Raw genomic sequence first — 19,067 nt, forward strand, 5'->3', positions numbered from 1 at the left:
GGAGTAAGTTAATCATGGACAACATCCTAGTGATGGCCTGTTTTGTTCTTGCCGTCCTCTTGCGTAGTTTGTGTACGTGGAAGAGAACTTAAGACCGCTGGTCAAAAAATGTTATGAAAATCGAAATTGAGCGTTTGTTATCCGTTTTTTCCATTTTCGTTTTGGGCACTAAATGGGAAATGGGATAACGACCCGCAGTTTTGTCACTGCGTCCTGCTGTCCTTTTAGAGTTTTATTTTGAAAGGTCAGAATAACTGAAGCTTGACCTTTAACCCTGCAGAGACAGAAACAATTGGCAAACAGCTTATTCTATTCGGGTGTGGTGCAGCAGAGATGCATCTAAAAGTTGCAGCACACCAGCCTTTGAGAGCTGAAATTTGACACTCCTGGGGTAGAGTGTCTTCAATGATTCATCATGTGAACAAACTTATTCACATGTGATTTTAATTGTGTTTGTTGTCTAATGGAAATGCTGCAATTGGGAAATTGTTTTCTCAACATCCGCGGAATATTGATAAAGTTTTTATCACATTGTAACAGGTGGCCACGTCAGTCTACATGAGAAACTGAATGGCCGAACGTCTCAGGGGATTTTAAAAACTGTTGAATTGATATTTATTTCATATTTCTGGATGAAAATGAATCAGGAAAAAAAAGATCAACTTTGAATCTAATCAAAACTCCATGAAAACACTAAATCGATCAGAGTTTGAATTCGATCTTTATTGATCCAAAGAGACAAACAATATCAGACACTAAATAACAGACATGAGAAAACAAACAGGATGAAAATCTTTCAGGTAGAGGTGTGGTCTCGAGTCACATGACTTGGACTTGAGTCATTAATATTAAGACTTGACTTTGACACCAATAACTTGGGACTTGAGTTGGACTTGAACCTGTTTACTTGAACAGACTTGATATTTTTACCAAAACCCTAAAGCTTAAAACATATTTATAAAGTGGGCCCCATTAATTCATTTCTCTCATTCCGTATTGACAGGCGCAGCTTTCACTTATATGCTATGCTTTGTACACTGTATAAATCCGCATCAATTTATATAGCGGATAAATTGATGCTATGTGAACTGCATCAAATTAACACTTGTTGGCTCAGGATAGCCGGTGGATAGTGAGCGGGGCTCCGGATCAGAAAGCAGGTTCTGTCCCTGAACTCAGAGAAGAGAGTTTCTCTCTGACCCATCATGATGCTGAACCAGGTCCAGTTCCACCAGAGGTTGGATGGTGTATTTAAAGACTTCTACATCGGGAAATGTTACTGACAATGAATAGAATTTTTTTTTACTGCAGTCAGTGCATTAAGTCTACTAGTTTTTATACTTTGTGTTCAGCTGCACATGTTTATCAAGATTTAAAAGAATATAGATTTTAAAAAAGAACACTTGGTATATCATTTACATTTAACATATAATTGTAACATTGTTTTAAAAAAAAGACTCAAATGGACATGAAATTACAAGTTTCAGACTTGGGACTTGGTTCAACTTTTGCCTGTCTCGACTTGAGACTGACAGAACACTGGCTTGGTCCCACCTCTGGTTCAGGTCAAAGGTCATGATCATAATCCAGTCAGTTTGAGTCTAGAAAGACTCAAACTGTTGCAGCTTCAAACTCAGAGGATCAGCAGGAAACCAAGACAATTCTCTACAGAGATCAATCTGACCATTTCAACCTGCAGAGAGAAAAATGATGACAGCAGATCAGTGAGTGTTTCCAGGCTTTCTCCAGTAGCAGTCAGTGACACAGCACATCCAGTAGAAAGAGCAGCAGAGCATTCAGTCCTGTTCCGAGAGCTGCACTGGGAACACTGGATCTAATGGAAGATTCTCATAAAGGACTTCAGCTCTTACTGGGTTTGCCATTAATTAACTCTGTATGCATCTCCAAGAAATATCTTGTACTTTTAATAAACTTTGGCTGATTTTAACTCAAAGACTCTTCTGGAATCTCCTGCATAAATAAACCTTAGCTGGAGACATGCCAACTGGTTTAGTTCAATACTCTTCTACCTACCATACATCCTTTACAAGATCCTTCAGCTGCTCAACATCTGAATCCTTCAGGCCGTTTCCTTCCAGGTACAGTCCGGTCAGATGGGAGGGGCTGGACTTCAGAGCGGAGGCCAGACAATCACAGCTGATCTTTGACAAACTGCAGCGCTCCAATCTGAATAAGGAAAAGAAAAAGAAAAAAAGATGTGAGCTGAGGCCAACAGGACGCAGGTTAACCAGTCCAACAGAACCAGAGTCTCTTGAATATTAATGCCAACATGCTGCTGCTTCAGTAAAGACCTGCAGACTTCAGCTCTTAAACTCGGTCAGCTCCACCAGGAGCTCCATCAATACAAACAGCTTCTGCAGCAAATATTACATCAGCCAATATAATGACAACTCATGACATCAGTTGTAAATGTTTATGAAGACTCCTTCATGTTCATGGTTGGTGTTATGTTGTCATATCAATTTTATGCACACCACTTCAAATAAAGTGTTACCACAAAAACTTTAACTGGATCAAAACTGTGAGGAATAAAAGTGTTTACCATAAAGACCCTCAGTAGATCAGTAGAATATCAGCCAGATGTCTGCAGTTCGGTGGCAACACTCGCATCAGAAATATCGACATCATTTTAAAACATGGTTACTTGCCTCAGTTTCTCTAGTTTACATCCTGGATTCTGCAGAAAACCACAGAGCTGCTTCACTCCAGCATCTTTCAGCTCTCTGTTCTGGCCCAGCTCCAGTCCAGTCAGATGGGAGGGGTTGGACTTCAGAGCGGAGACCAGATAATCACAGCTGATCTCCGATAGCCTGCAGTCCCAGAATCTGAATAAACAATGAAAGCAGCTCCATCAATTTGAATGCAGCAAATCTCAAGTTTCACGCAAAACTAACAAGTCAGGAGGAAATGTCAACAAATGGAGATTAAAGCAGAGAAATTAAACTATTTGAATTATTCCACAGCCATAAAAACATGAAGTCATGGAGAATATTTAGTGTCAAAATGATTGTAGGAGCTGAATCAGCCAGAACCAGAACCTGCTACTGGGTCATGTTGTATTGGATGATTTTACTCAATAAAATCCTTCCAGGTTCTGATCAAAGTGTTGAAGCATCAGTCATTGATTAAATATTATAGATTTGTTCCTGCCAGGTTATCAGTGACAAAAATACATAAAATATACATAAATGTAAATCTAACATTGAACATATTATGACATTAATTAAAAAACATTTAACACTAAATTAATCATATCAATAAATTATCAAATACAAATATTAAATATGCAATAAAATTACAAAATATGCAATTAAATTAAATGCCCCATGAAACAATTAAATATGCCTTTTCAAATCAATTTAAATAAAATGTCCTTTTTCCAACTTTCATTTAAAACATATTTAATTATTTCCCTGTGTTGTTATCCATTTCATGACTCCTGTCTAGTTGCTGTTTTTAAATAACTGAAACGGTCAAACCCACCCATCATCCTCAGTGGGCGGGGCTAACGTTGATCCTGCCTGAACCTGTGCTGGGGTCTGTTGTCAGTTTGTGTTCAAACGTGGCGTCTCTATTCATGCGGGACCTGAATGGTTTCCGTCCGGAAATTATGAGAAATTATTTCTATATTTTCTAGACTAAAAAAAAAAATGACATCGACCCCAGAGTGACTACAGATTTACAAGAAGTTGTTCTACTCCTCAGATATTTCTGAGGTCATCCTCATCACCTCAGAAATAGAAAGCAATAAACCAAAGCACGGTTTCTTACATTAATACATGTAGTTTACATTCTGGATTCTGCAGAAAACCACAGAGCTGCTTCACTCCAGCATCTTTCAGGTTATTGTGGCTCATATTCAGTTCAGTCAGATGGGAGGGGTTGGACTTCAGAGCTGAGGCCAGATAATCACAGCCGATCTCTGACAAACTGCAGTGCTCCAATCTGAATAAAGAATAAAAGATGTGAGACTTCAGCAGATGAAATTAAAGATTGAGACCAGTAAAGTCAATGACATTAGTATTTTTTATTTATTCTATATCAGCAGTGAGTTTCAGGATAATGCAGCGCATGTCAGCCTCAGCTCTTTTTGTGTATTTTTGTGTTTTTCTGTTTCCTGTTTTCACCTTGCAGCCACTTTTCCATGAGAGCAGCTCTTAAACATCAGGGACTGACCTCTGGTTCTGCCTTTTACTGACCCAGAGAGGTTCTCTGAGATCCTGGTCAGAGGCTCGGCAGCACTCTGAGAAAAACTGGTGGAACTGCAGCAGCTTGGCTCCATCCATCCACCTGGTGAATATCTGCTCTCTGGGGAGCCCAACTGATAATCGGTGCCTTCCCTGCTCTAACAAGCCAGACTTTCATGACCCGCCTTACTCTGGACAGAGCTTCCACTGCTGGGGGCCCTGCTCCTTGGAGTGGATGGCAGAGTTTCTCCTCCTTCACTCTGGTCGTTGCCTCCATCCCTCTATCCTCACCTCTGAGGGAGGAAGTGACCTCACTGAGCTGATAAAAAAACCTCCCAGGCTCTCTCCTAGTGGTTCTAGGAGTCAGCTGCTCAGTCTGCAGTCCATCACTAACCATAGGACCCCCCATGCTGTGATGTCATTATGTAGCCAAGGATCTTTGCTCATCTGCATAGATTTAGATTTTATTTATGAAAGTAGCAGCTCAGACTCTTTGAGTTCTTTATCATAGTGTACTGTTTTGTGTCCATAGTTGATCTTTGATGCGACTGATGGAAACCAAAATCTAATTCTTTGTCTGATTTCACAATTTTTGTGAATAAAGTTGATTCTGAGTGTGACGTTTCTCCGGTTTAGTGGCAACACAACTTCCATATCAGAAATATCAGTAATAAACTAAAACATGAATACTTGCTTCAGTTTTTGTAGTTTACATTCTGGATTCTGTAGAAAAGCACACAGCTCCTTCACTCCAGCATCTTTCAGATTGTTTTCATACAGGTCCAGTGCAGTCAGATGGGAAGAGTTGAACTTCAGAGCTGAGGCCAGAGATGACCAGCTGACCTCTGACAAACTGCAGCTCTTCAATCTGAGGAAACAATAAAAGATGTGAGCTGAAGCCAAAAGGATGCAGGTTAAACCTGAAATGTGAACAAATAAAGTAGAACATGTGTTCCACTGAATGTAACAGTCACCAAAACATCATCCTACCTGATCCAGTAAAATTGGCTTAAAGAGGTAAAACCAGCAAAACTAGAACATTTTATTAGAATACTTCAGTCTGGCCTTCAATGATTCTGGTTGGGAATTAAAATGGACTTTAAGAACCACCATATAATGCCCACATCACACCAGTTTTAAAGTCCCTACAATGGCTCCCTGTAGGTCAGACAATTGACCTTAAAATACTGATGATAGTTTATAAATCACTGAACAGCTTAGCACCACAATACATTATAGATTTGCTGTTGTTGTATCAACCTTACAGACCAATCAGGCCTTCTGGTTCTGGTCTGCTCTGTATCCAGAACCAAACATGAAGAAGCATCGTTCACCACAAATCTGGAACAAACTTCTAGAACACGGCAAAACAGCTGAAACATTGACTTCCTATAAATTTAGACTATAAATCCACATTTAAAGTTACTTTTGAAACATAATAAATGAAACACTAATCAACAACTTGATATGTAATGACAGCGCTTGACAAAATGTAATGTTTCCACTGCTGACTGTGTGTTCTATGACTTTGTATTTTTATGATGTAAGGCACTTTGAAATGCCTAGTTGCTGAAATGTGCTATCAAAATAAAATTTGATTGATTGATCAACGTCAGCAATCTCAATGTAAAGCCATCATCTCCTCTTCCAGTGGCTCCAAATATTAGCTCCTGGTTCACTCCAGATCATCTTTTAGCTCCTACTAAATTTACAGAACTCACTCATTTTTCTTCAACAGCTTCTCAAAATCAGTGTAAAATTGTTATACTAGACCGGATGAGACACAATTTTGTTAATGCCATTTTTACACTTTTTATATTTCTTTAGCCATTTTTTTTTAAGTAAAAATTTATTTTTCTTCAACCGCTTCCATGTAATGTGAGCCCGATGACTCAAAGTCAATGTAACATTTTTCTACTAGCCTGGACGATCTAATCTATTAGACATTTGTTCCACTTTAACTCTCCTAAGAGTTACCCTGCTGGGTCAGAAAGTTCTGGAAACCATTCCAGAAGCTTCAAACCGGACCAACCCGGCCGTCAGGAGAAACATTTCTGACCAGAAGTCAACCATCCGGAGCAGGAAGGCATTTTACATCCATCAGCAGCAAGAGAACACAAACCAACAGCTGGATCAGAGAACATAACTTCATCAAAAACATTTTACAGTGAAAAAAAACCCCTTGAAAAATAAAGCTCAATAATCTGAAAGTCTTACATTAAAAAAATGTTTATGTTTATAGACATTTTAACCGGTTGTTTATAAATATCATTATAATTTTTTAAGTTAAAAAGTATTATTAAAATATTTTATTATATAATTAGAAAAAAAACAAACCCCAGACTCTTCACTATGCTGACTGGATTCTCCAGGATTTCACACAGATGCTTCATTCCAGGGTCTTTCAGTTTGATGATCTTTCTTATTTCCAGTTCAGTCAGATGAAGGTTGGACTTCAGAGCTGACGCCACAACTGCACATTCATCATCAGATAACTTAATGCTGCCAAATCTGTGATTAGAGAAGAAATGAAGTAAGTATCAGACAATCTGGATCATAAACAGATTAAAATATAACAGAGATGTCAACATCTGATGAACATCTGAACATCAATATAGTGAGTTTGACCTGATACAGAAAAAACGCTTTGAACTCAGTTTTATAGACCATTATCCATCCATGGTGTTCCTCCTGCTCCTCTCTGCTTCATCTGATGACCACACAACCCGATCCCAGATAAGTGGAACAAAATAGATGAATTGGAATATATCATGATGGTATTTTTTTTAAACCCTGTCATTTAAAAAGGACAAAGAAAAAGTCTAACAAACCCTAAAGTATCACACATTGTCCCAACAAGTGAAGAGGTGTGCAAATTTAAAATGCGTCTCCTCCAGATTGTCTCTTTCAAAGAAAATAGAAGTGTTCTGGAGTTTAAGGTTTTCTATTCAGTTCAATGGCACATAAAAATGTATAAAGCATTAAACGTTTTTAAAATGATCAAAATATTGGGTGCAGGGATAGAACATCATTGCTGCACCTCCATATGCATGTTTGGAGACATTAGTCCTAGGCACAGGTGTCACAGGTCCGAGTCCTGGCCTGCTGACTTTGCCACATGTCTTCTTCTCTCACAGCACAATTTCTGTCTGAAACTCCCCAATAACAGACACTAGAGCCAACAAAGCCTTTTATTTTACTTTTTTTTTTTTTTAAAAAAAAAAAGGATCAAAACCTCTAAATATCAAAAGTTACAGCAGAGCTCTTCTGAATGAGCTGAAGGTTTAGATGTTTGAAATAGCTCAAAATATGCAGGATAAAGCCGCTTAAGACCAAAACAACAGAAGCAATAGTGCTGAATCAGCCTTCACACAATGAAGACATCTGGACTCACCGAGCCTTTCTGCAGTTCCTCACAACTGGAATCAGTCTCCGTTGTCCCTCCACTGATGTGTTGTACGTCTCCAGGTCCAACTCATCCAGAACCTTCTCTGACATCTGCAGTATGTCGGCCAGAGCTGAACAATGGATCATAGAGAGATTCTTCTCTGATCTGTTCTCCGATTTCAGGAACTGTTGGGCCTCCTGATAAACCGAGAGATCCTTCATCTCCATCAAACAGTGGAAGGTGTTGATGCTTCTGTCAGGAGATGAATGTGTTCTTCCTTTCTTCAGATTATCTATGATTCCCTGGATGGTTTCTGGACTGTTCTCTGTCTGACCCAGCAGGCCTCCTAACAGTCTCTGGTTGGACTCCACCGTGAGACCATGAAGGAAGCGAGCAAACAGGTCCAGGTGGCCATTTTTACTTCTCAGAGATTTCTCCATGACTTTTTTCATAAAGTCCTCCAGAGATTTTTCCCTGTATGTTTTTCCCAGGAACGTCTTCACCACCTTGGAGTTTCTGCTAGTGAAACAGTGAAACATGTAGACTGCAGCCAGAAACTCCTGAATGCTCAGGTGAACAAAGCAGTAGACTGATTTATGAAAGATAACACTCTCTCTTTTGAAGATCTCTGTACAAACTCCTGAGTACACCGAGGCCTCTTTGACATCCAGCCCACACTGCTCCAGGTCTTCTTGGTAGAACATGATGTTTCCTTTCTCCAGATGTTCAAACGCCAGCCTCCCCAGCTTCAGGGCAATTTCCCTGTCAGCCTCCATCAGCTCCTGTGGGCTTGTCTCATGTCCTCCATGGTACTTGTTATTCTTCCTCTTTGTCTGGACCAGCAGAAAGTGTGAGTACATGTCAGTCATGGTCTTGGGCAGCTCTCCTCTCTGCTCTGAGGTCAACATGTTCTCCAGAACTGTAGCAGTGATCCAGCAGAAGATCGGGATTCCACACATGATGCGGAGGCTCCTGGAGGTCTTGATGTGGGAGATGATTCTGCTGAACAGCTCTTCATCACTGAACCTCCTCCTGAAGTACTCCTCCTTCTGGGCATCGGTGAAGCCTCGTACTTCTGTTACCTTGGAAACACATGAAGGAGGGATCTGATTGGATGCTGCAGGTCTGGAAGTTATCCAGATGAGAGCCGAGGGAAGCAGGTTCCCCTTGATGAGGTTTGTCAGCAGAACGTTGACTGACGACTTCTGTGTGACGTCAGAAACCAGCTGAATGTTGTTGAAGTCCAGAGAAAGCCTGCTTTCATCCAGGCCATCAAAGATGAAGAGAAGTTTGCAGGCAGCCAGCTGCTCTGCTGGGAGCTCCTGGAGTGTTGGATGGAAAACATGGAGCAGCGTGAGAAGACTATGCTGCTCATCTCTGATCAAGTTCAACTCTCTGAATGAAAGCAGAACCACCACACTGACATCTTGGTTCTCCAAGCCCTCTGTCCAGTCCAGAGTGAACTTCTGCACTGAGAAGGTTTTTCCAACACCAGCAACGCCGTTGGTCAGAACCACTCTGATGGCTCCATGTTGGTCAGGGAAGGCTTTAAAGATGTCATGGCACCTGATTGGAGAGTCATGAAAGTTCTGGATCTTGGAAGCTCTTTCCAGCTGCTTCACCTCATGTTGGGTATTAACCTCTTCACTTTGTCCCTCTGTGATGTAGAGATCAGTGTAGATGCTGTTGAGGAGAATTCCTCTTCCTGTTTCATCACTTCCTTCAGTCACACATTTACATCTGTTCCTCAGTCTGATCTTATGCTCCTCTAGAAGCTCCTGCAGACCAACATCTGCTGAAACACAGAAGAGAAGACAACTGGAGTAAAAAACATAATTTTATGCAATTAGGTTTGAATATATTGCAACCACTGCTGCTATAAGACACTCAGACCAGCTGTTCTTGTGTTATGGGGGCCCTAGATTAGGTTGTCCTCTGTCCAAACAAAGTCTCTCCCATTGGATTGTGGGTGTCATCTGCCATGCCTACGCTGCAGGGCACCGGCCCCAGCCAGTCGGCATGAAGGCAGACTATACCAGGAGCGTTTCCACTTCCTGGCCAGCCTTGAGAGGAGTTCCACTGGAAGCTATATGTGCTGCTGCATCATGGGCTTCTCTGACCACATTCACTAGATTTTACAATGTGAATGTGGCCTCCTCTCATCCTCTGGACCAGGTTCTTTCACAAGGGTCCTCTGGGCCTTCTCATTGACATTGCTGGTATTAGCCATTCAGTGCTTCCAGCACCACCCTGTGGCGGTCAGTAGGGATGAAATAGAACTAAAGTTACGTATGTAACTATAGTTGCATACGTATCGTTCGTTTTCCTGCATCAAAATTTCCTCCGGTTTTTAGGAGATGTTCAATTTTCATGCATTTAGCACAAACAGCTGAAAGCGATCCATTTCAAATCAAATCCCGGAAAGTTGTTGGGTTGAACACATTTGTTACATTTTCAACTGGAAACAGATTTAGCTGAAGTAATTGATCACTGAAAGACTTTTCAAGCCTCGACTTTCCAAGTTCCAACTAAAGACGTTGAATTGGTTCAATAGACGACAGAAGGAAGCTCTGATTGAAGGTGTTCATTCTCACCTGGAAAACACCTGCTCTGATTGGGTTTCAGCAGTCTTTTCCCACACTGGGGACAGCTGGAGAGTCCAGATGGAGCAGACGGCTCATTGTCGGACCCGATGCACTGTCTGCAGAACCAGTGTCCACAGCTGGTAGAGACCAGATCCATCAGAACTTTCTGACACAAAGCACAGCAGGATGGCTCCTCCTCCTCACTAACGTTGCTCCTCTTTCTCCTCCTAGGAAGACATTTCTTCATCATTAAAACAGTTCACTAACAACAGGATGGAAATCAGCTGCGACTCAATGGTTCTTGTTTTTTTTTATTTTTTGCACTAGGGATCTTATTTACCACTGGAAATAAAGAGGGAAGCAGTTTGTGAGAGAGGGGAAAGACGTGGCAAAGGTCCACAGGCCGGGACCCGAACCCGTGACGTTCTGAGGCCTCATAGACCTCAAAGACTGAGGTCACCGCCACTCCACCCACCACCCCATCATCATCATCAACTACAGAGCCTGTGCATCAATAGTTAAGAAAAACCAGCTGGGTCAGATCAGACAGGACAGCAACAGATAACTGACCAGCTTTTCTGACTCTGCTCCCACACACACTAGAGAGAAGACGATTCCTTAAATGCATATCATTCACTCGATAATAGAGTGTGCACCTGCCACACAGAGATGTTGAATGGTAATTGTTTTTCTATCCATCTCCTTTATTAGTTTACATATTAGGGGATAGATTTTTATTTTTGATTAAAATTAACATCATAGTCTCCCTGGAATGTGTGGATTCCCAAATGTGAGGGATTTACACAGTCAGAGAGACACTAAATGGATTCGAAAAATATTCTTCATTTATGACAAAAAAAAATTTTTTTTTAAATCCAAAAATAGATTTTAAAAAATTAATAGTTTAAGTAAAATTAAAGGCCATCATAGCACGGCATATTAGGGTCACTGTAGATAAAAAAAAAAAAAAAAAGGATGACTAAATTTCTGCCAAAAATAACTGGCACATTACTGCTCCCAAGTGGTGAAATCCTGTATTACAACTGAGCGTCTAAACTGACAGCAATGGCTCTGATTTCTGTCAACTTTACTCAACCAGGTAGGTAAAAACCCGGGTGGATCTTATGGACCGCTAGTTGGCGCTGGTTAAGAATGGCTGAGTTTATCTATCACATATTAATAGTGTCTCATACTTGATGACATCAGTTCCTAATTGACATCTTACCTTTGATCTGGGAGTCCAGGATCATTGGTGAAATCTACAGACACAGGTTTGGATTTGTCACTCTTCATAGAAACGCCACTGGGTGATGGAGAGGCTGCTCTGTTCTCCTCTGGATTCATCCTCAGGTTCCTCTGAGTCTCCTGGTGTGAAGCCCATCTGAAAGGGAAACAGAAACACTCAGTCACCATGGGATTCACTTCCAGTTTACCCAGTTAGCAGCTCTCTCGACTCTCCATAAAACCACGAAGACCATTATATCCTAATGGGTTAAACTAAACATGTTTTTTGGTTTTTTTTATTCCCTTTATTTAACCAAGTACAAAATGAAAATGAGATCTAAAAATGAGGAACCTGGGCAGAAATCTGAGACACACAGCAACCTAGTTACACAAAAGTAAAACACATTAAAACATTTGCACAAGTTTAAAACAATTAAAAGCAGTTAAAAAGTAATGACAATGTTTAATAGAATCACATTGCAAGTTTTTAAGAACCGCTCTACATAAATCCAATGAAATAGGATCCAACATCTTGAGTTCAGACTGGAGCTCATTCCATGCTGTAGGAGTCACCACACTTAATGCTTACTTCCCTTCCTGTTCGAACATGCAAAAGAAAAATGTTATTGGAGCGTAAAGGATGACGAGTAACAGATTATTGTTGGAGAGAATTTAAGTAGGTGGGAACCGAGTATAATTTAAAAATCAGGATCATCAAGTGATTGTTTCTCTGTACGCTTGAAGGAGACAATTCAGCTTTTACATGCAACTCACAATAATGCGGAAGACGCCCGACACCTGTTGCAAGCCTTAAAGAACAATAGATTTATTTTGGAAATTAGTAAAAACTAGAGAAAAGTAAGAGAACAAATTTTTATGCCCAAGTGACATGCAATTTTATATTATCCGTTTGAAAAGGAGCAGGTAGAATATATAAGATCTTATGATTTTCTGCCTCTCTCATACTCATCAACTTATAAACATTTAAATCTCCAAACACCAGATAAACTTAAATTATTTCCACATTATTGGACATTTAGTCTCATATTCTCATATTTAAATATACAATTATTTATAAATTTTTATACCAGTAGTACTTATAAACTTTGAAACACTCATCTTATACAACATATTTCCCAATAAGCTCATTCTGAAACAGTTTTTAAGTTGGTCTATGTTTGTACTTTTTTTAAACTCGTCATTCAATCCATTCCATAAATCTACTCCACACACTGATAAACAAAAACTCTCTTTGGTTGTTCTAATACATTGTCTTTTAAAATGTCCTTCTCTTAATTATATCCCCACTCTCTGTTACAAAAAATTTTTTGTATATTGTGTACTTCCACAGAAATTCCTCTATTGCGCAACACTTCCTTTAAGCAATAGAGGAATCTCTGATGGTTTTCGAGAATGCAAAATATAACTTTTGTCTTATCCACATTCAAAACCAGCTTCAGAGTTTGTCAACGAGTTTGAGCTACGTTGAAAGCAGACTGTAAAAACTCCTGTCTTGTAAAAGCAGAAGAAAAGCAGTAGATTACCAAGTCATCTGGATTAAAATGTTCAAAATCATTTGACAAACTATTATAGAGAATAAAATATGTTCTGTTGGTTCCTCAGCTGGTAGCTTTCAGTGAACAATAAATCAGAGCAACAGAGCGTTGGTATTTTGGAAAATGTTTGGTTTCTCCTGTAGCATCAGTCCTGGTGATGGCAGCTGAATGCTGAGGTTCTCATTAATCAACTGATCTACTGACCTCTAGTAAAACATTTATATTGAAGATCATTGTTTTGTATGAATCAGTTCGTCTTATTTCCAGTCATTAAGTTGCATCACCTGGATTATATAATGTGTCTGAAACTTGACAGTTTCTGCAGTTGGCTTGTTCTTCTCCTTACTAGAGCTTGTTGAACAGCTGACTGGCACATTACTGCTCCCAAGTGGTGGAAACTTGTATTACAACCGAGCGCCTGAATTCTGACGGCAATATCTCTGATTTCTGTTACCTTTACTCAATCAGGTAGGTAAAAACCTGGGTGGTTATTACGGACCGCTGGCTGGACCTGGCGGCCCAACTGTGGACCGCAGGCCTATGGTTAAGAATGGCTGATTTTATGTATCACATATTAATAGTGTCTCATACTTGATGACATCAGTTCCTAATTGAAGTCTTACCTTTGAGCTGGGAGTACAGGATGATTGGTGAAATCTTCAGACAAAGGTTTGGATTGGTCAGTCTTCATAGAAACGCCACTGGGTGACGGAGAGGCTGCTCTGTTCTCCTCTGGATTCATCCTCAGGTTCATCTGAGTCTCCTGGTGTAAAGCCCATCTGAAAGGGAAACAGAAACACTCAGTCACCATGGGATTCACTTCCAGTTTACCCAGTTAGCAGCTCTCTCGATTATCCAGTAATCCAGGAAGACCATTATATCCTAATGGGTTAAACTAAACATATTTTTTGAGGTTTTTTATTCCCTTTATTTAACCAAGTACAAAATGAAAATGAGGAACCTGGGCAGAAATCTGCAACACACAACAACCTAGTTACACAAAAGTAAAACACATTAAAACATTTGCACAAGTTTAAAATAATTAAAAGCAGTTAAAAAGCAATGACAATGTTTAATAGATTCACATTGCAGATTTTTAAGAACCGCTCTACATAAATCCAATGAAATAGGATCCAACATCTTGAGTTCAGACTGGAGCTCATTCCATGCTGTAGGACAGTTTCTGCCTGGAAATCATTTATTCACTGTTAAAATCTTTTTCTGTTAAACCTGACAGCTAATCATGAGTAGATGAGAGTCTGATCTGGTCTGGACCCAGAAAACCACAATATGAAAGAAACATATCTAAAAAGAGGGGGGCGTGCTCCGGTGGCGTAGAGGTTAGCGCGCCCCATGTTTGGAGGCCCTCAGTCCTCGACGCGGCCGTCGCGGGTTCGATTCCCGGACCCGACAACATTTGCCGCACGTCTTCCCCCCTTTCCTGTCAGCCTACTGTGAAAAAAGGGACACTAGAGCCCACAAAAAGGACCCCCTGGTGGGGAAAAAAAATAAAATAAAAATAAAAAGAGGAATGTTTGAAAGTTTCTAAACATAAGAACCAGAACCAATTCTCTGACCTTTCAGGAGAAGGAGGATGGTTGTTTGGATCACAGTCCATCTCTAGTAATTCTTTATATTTCTGCAGAGAATCCGTAGCACTCAGTTCCCAACAGCAGCTGAACTGACCTGTAAGCAGAAATCTGGTTACTTCAGAGGTCAGAGGTCACATATGAACACAGAGGCTGGAGAAAGACAGAAAATATCCCATAATAAGATCTTCACATGATCCTGGTTCCTCTCCTTGGGCTGCCACCTTATCGTGGTGGAGGGGTTTGAGTGCTCCAATGATCGTGGGAGCTATGCTGTCCGGGGCTCCATGCCCCTGGTAGGGTCACCCAAGGCAGACAGGTCCCAGGTGAGGGGTCAGACAAAGTGCAGCCCGAAGACCCCAATGATGGATTCAAACTTTGGACTACGTGTTCCCTCGCCCGGACGCGGGTCACCGGGGCCCCACTCTGGAGCCAGGCCTGGAGGGGGGGCACGACGGCGAGCGTCTGGTGGCCGGGCTTTTACCCATGGAGCCCGGCCAGGCACAGCCCGAAGAGGAAACATGGGTCCCCCCTCCCATGGGCCCACCACCTGTGAGAGGGGCCAACGGGATCAGGTGCATTGTGTTATGGGTGGCAGCCGAGGGAGGGGACCCTGGCGGTCCGATCCTCGGTTGCGGAAGCTAGCTCTTGGGACGTGGAATGTCACCTCTCTGGTGGGGAAGGAGCCGGAGCTAGTGTGTGAGGCTGAGAGGTTCCGGCTAGAAATAGTCGGTCTCACCTCGACGCATGGCTCTGGTTCTGGAACCAGTCTCCTTGAGAGGGGCTGGACATACTTCCACTCTGGAGTTGCCCAAGGTGAGAGGCGTCGGGCAGGAGTGGGCATACTTGTTGCTCCCCATCTCGGCGCCTGCACGTTGGGGTTAACCCCGGTGAACGAGAGGGTAGCCTCCCTCCGCCTACGGGTGGGGGGACGGGTCCTGACTGTCGTTAGTGCTTACGCGCCGAATGACAGTTCAGGTTACCCACCCTTTTTGGAGTCCCTAGAGGGGGTACTGGAGAGTGCTCCACCTGGGGACTCCCTTGTTCTGCTGGGGGACTTCAACGCTCACGTGGGCAATGACAGTGAGGCCTGGAGGGGCGTGGTTGGGAGGAACGGCCCCCCCGATCTGAACTCGAGTGGTGTTCTGTTGTTGGACTTCTGTGCTCGTCATGGATTGTCCATAACGAACACCATGTTCAAGCATAAGGGTGTCCATATGTGCACTTGGCACCAGGACACCCTAGGCCGCAGTTTGATGATCGACTTTGTCATCGTTTCATTGGACCTGCGGCCGTATGTCTTGGACACTCGGGTGAAGAGAGGTGCGGAGCTGTCCACTGACCACTACCTGGTGGTGAGTTGGCTTCGCTGGTGGGGGAGGATGCCGGTCAGATCTGGCAGGCCCAAACGTGTTGTGAGGGTCTGCTGGGAACGTCTGGCGGAATCCCCTGTGAGACGGAGCTTTAACTCCCACCTCCGGCAGAACTTCGAACACGTCCTGGGGGAGGTGAGGGACATGGAGTCTGAGTGGACCGTGTTCCGTGTCTCCATTGTCGAGGCGGCTCATCTGAGCTGTGGCCGAAAGGTTGTCGGTGCCTGTCACGGCGCCAACCCTCGAACCCGTTGGTGGACACCTTCGGTGAGGGAAGCCGTCAGGCTGAAGAAGGAGTCCTATCGGGCCTTTTTGGCCTGTGGGACTCCGGAAGCAGCTGATGGGTACCGGCGGGCGAAGCGGCATGCGGCTCGGGTGGTTGCTGAGGCAAAAACTCGGGTGTGGAAGGAATTTGGAAAGGCCATGGAAAAAGACTTCCGTACGGCTTCGAGGCGATTCTGGTCCACTATCCGGCATCTCAGGGGGGGGGAGCAGTGCAGCACCAACACTGTCTACAGTGGGGATGGTGTGCTGCTGACCTCAACTCGGGATGTTGTGGGCCGAATACTTCGAAGATCTCCTCAATCCCACCGACATGCCTTCTATTTTGGAAGCTGAGCCTGGGGACTCTGGGTTGGGCTCTCCAATCTCTGGGGTCGAGGTCGCCGAGGTGGTTAAAAAGCTCCTCGGTGGCAGGGCCCCGGGGGTGGATGAGATCCGCCCGGAGTTCCTCAAGGCTCTGGATGTTGTAGGGTTGTGTTGGCTAACGCGACTCTGCAATATCGCATGGACATCGGGGGCAGTTCCCCTGGATTGGCAGACCGGGGTGGTGGTCCCCCTGTTCAAAAAGGGGGACCGGAGGGTGTGCTCCAATTATAGGGGGGTCACACTCTTAAGCCTCCCTGGCAAGGTCTATTCGGGGGTTCTGGAGAGGAGGGTCCGTCGGATTGTCGAACCTCGGATTCAGGAAGAGCAGTGTGGTTTTCGTCCTGGTCGTGGAACACTGGACCAGCTCTACACCCTCAGCAGGGTCCTGGAGGGTGCATGGGAGTTCGCCCAACCAGTCTACATGTGTTTTGTGGACTTGGAGAAGGCGTTCGACCGTGTCCCTCGGGGAGCCCTGTGGGGGGTTCTCCGGGAGTATGGGGTACCGTACCGGGCTCTTTGATACGGGCTGTCAGGTCCCTGTATGACCGGTGTCAGCGTCTGGTCCACATTGCCGGCAGTAAGTCGGGCTCGTTTCCGGTGAGAGTTGGACTCCGCCAGGGCTGCCCTTTGTCACCGATTCTGTTCATTACTTTTATGGACAGAATTTCTAGGCGCAGCCAGGGTGTTGAGGGGATCCGTTTTGGTGGCCTTAGGATTGCATCTCTGCTTTTTGCGGACGATGTGGTCCTTTTAGCTTCATCGGGACGTGATCTGCAGCTCTCCCTGGAGCGGTTCGCAGCCGAGAGTGAAGCGGCTGGGATGGCGATCAGTGCCTCCAAATCCGAGGCCATGGTCTTGAGCCGGAAAAGGGTAGAGTGCCTTCTCCGGGTCGGGGGGGTGTCCTGTCCCAAGTGGAGGAGTTCAAGTATCTCGGGATCTTGTTCACGAGTGGGGGAAGAAGGGAGCGGGAGATCGACAGGCGGATTGGTGCAGCGTCTGCCGTCAAGCGGGCGCTGTACCGGTCCGTCGTGGTGAAGAGAGAGCTGAGCCAAAAAGCGAAGCTCTCGATTTACCAGTCGATCTACGTTCCTACCCTCATCTATGGTCATGAGCTTTGGGTCATGACCGAAAGAACGAGATCGCGGATACCAGCGGCCGAAATGGGTTTTCTCCGTAGGGTGGCTGGGCTCTCCCTTAGAGATAGGATGAGAAGCTCAGTCATCCGGGAGGGACTCAGAGTAGAGCCGCTGCTCCTTCACGTCGAGAGGGGCCAGTTGAGGTGGCTCGGGCATCTGGTCAGGATGCCTCCTGGACGCCTCCCTGGTGAGGTGTTCCGGGCACGTCCCACCGGGAGGAGACCCCGGGGAAGACCCAGGACACGCTGGAGGGACTATGTCTCTTGGCTGGCCTGGGAACGCCTTGGGATTCCTCCGGAGGAGCTGGTGGAAGTGGCTGGGGAGAGGGAAGTCTGGGCCACCCTTCTGAAGCTGCTACCCCCGCGACCCGACCCCGGATAAGCGGAAGAAGATGGATGGATGGATGGATGGATGATCCTGGTTCATTCTGATTTCTCATTAATAATTCATAAGTTCTGTCTAAACCAATAAACATTATTATAGAGGCAAATATGTTGAGTTGTTGGTGATTTTTTTTTAAAAAAAGTGAAACCAGAGTTCATTAACAGGAACTAAACACATCATAGGACACCCCTGGTTTAACTACAGGAAGCGGCTCCGTATCTGGAGGAGCAGCTTCATTATTAATTTTCTCGAGGGCGGAAAACTTTCCAAAACATTTTTTTTTTCTGAGCGGAGACGAAGAATTTTCTATTCAGAGCAGTAACTGACAGCAGCGCAGTGAAATATTTGATTTTAAATCACATTTCCGCCTCCTCTCGCTAACAGAGATAATATTTGAACAGCAGAAGTTGCTGCTCAGCTCGGTTCTAACTGAAGGATTCGGTCTGTTTCCTCCTCTCCGGTCCGGAAACAGAGAAACGTTTAAAAACGGGTTGGAACCAGTTTGGTAGAAAGAGTTAAAACTCACCCGACCGACTGCTGAAGTTTGGACCGTTAGATTCAGCCCACGACTCAAGGGAACTGTTTCCACTTTCGCTTTCTGACCAGCAGCTGTTTCTGTGTCCGCATGCGCAGGGTCTCTGCAGGTGAGGCGTTCAGGTGTTTAATGAGGATCAGCTGAAGGAGAGGAAACAAAGCAGCCGCAGTGAAAATGGCTTCAAGAATGCTGAGTTCACGGATAAACTGCTCCCATATAGCAGCCTTAGAAATTCAGCGTTTGTTCAGACCGTACAGGGTGGGACTGGTTCTGATGGGTTCGAGCAGGGGTCTCAAACTCCAGTCCTCGAGGGCCGCAGTCCTGCAACTTTTAGATGTGCCTCTGCTGCACCACACCTGAATAGAATAATTAAGGCTCTGGAGAACTGATCTACACAAGGTGGAGGTAATTAAGCCATTTCATTCCAGTGTTTTGTACCTG

At 43.9% G+C, this 19,067-nt stretch overlaps 1 protein-coding gene across 2 annotated transcripts; it reads right to left on the bottom strand.

The window, feature by feature from the left end:
* Positions 1 to 702: 702 nt before the first annotated feature.
* Positions 703 to 18,867, bottom strand: LOC122824356 (NACHT, LRR and PYD domains-containing protein 14-like). 2 transcript variants are annotated; one of them, XM_044104864.1, is made up of 12 exons: positions 18,618 to 18,867; positions 14,539 to 14,647; positions 13,585 to 13,740; positions 11,407 to 11,562; positions 10,191 to 10,408; positions 7,603 to 9,391; positions 6,546 to 6,719; positions 4,903 to 5,076; positions 3,793 to 3,966; positions 2,670 to 2,846; positions 2,035 to 2,187; positions 703 to 1,693 (listed from the first exon to the last, which is right to left on the bottom strand). In XM_044104864.1, the coding sequence occupies exons 2-12, from the start codon at positions 14,577 to 14,579 to the stop codon at positions 1,675 to 1,677; spliced, it is 3,231 nt and encodes a 1,076-aa protein (XP_043960799.1). In that variant the 5' UTR covers positions 14,580 to 14,647; positions 18,618 to 18,867; the 3' UTR covers positions 703 to 1,674. The 2 variants fall into 2 exon arrangements, with proteins under 2 accessions (XP_043960799.1, XP_043960800.1); XM_044104865.1 differs by having other exon boundaries at positions 7,603 to 9,388; positions 18,618 to 18,866.
* Positions 18,868 to 19,067: the final 200 nt, after the last annotated feature.

Source organism: Gambusia affinis, linkage group LG21 (assembly GCF_019740435.1).
Source record: "Gambusia affinis linkage group LG21, SWU_Gaff_1.0, whole genome shotgun sequence".
Lineage (NCBI taxonomy): Eukaryota > Metazoa > Chordata > Actinopteri > Cyprinodontiformes > Poeciliidae > Gambusia > Gambusia affinis.

Bases quoted from the DNA above. Each gene is read 5' to 3' on its own strand.
- LOC122824356 (XM_044104864.1), bottom strand. From the start codon at position 14,579: ATGGACTGTGATCCAAACAACCATCCTCCTTCTCCTGAAAG. The intron at 10,409-11,406 runs GTAAGATGTCAA...ATGTCTTCCTAG, and splicing joins CCTGGACTCCCAGATCAAAG to GAGGAGAAAGAGGAGCAACG. The intron at 3,967-4,902 runs GCAAGTATTCAT...TTCTTTATTCAG, and splicing joins TGTAAACTACAAAAACTGAA to ATTGGAGCACTGCAGTTTGT.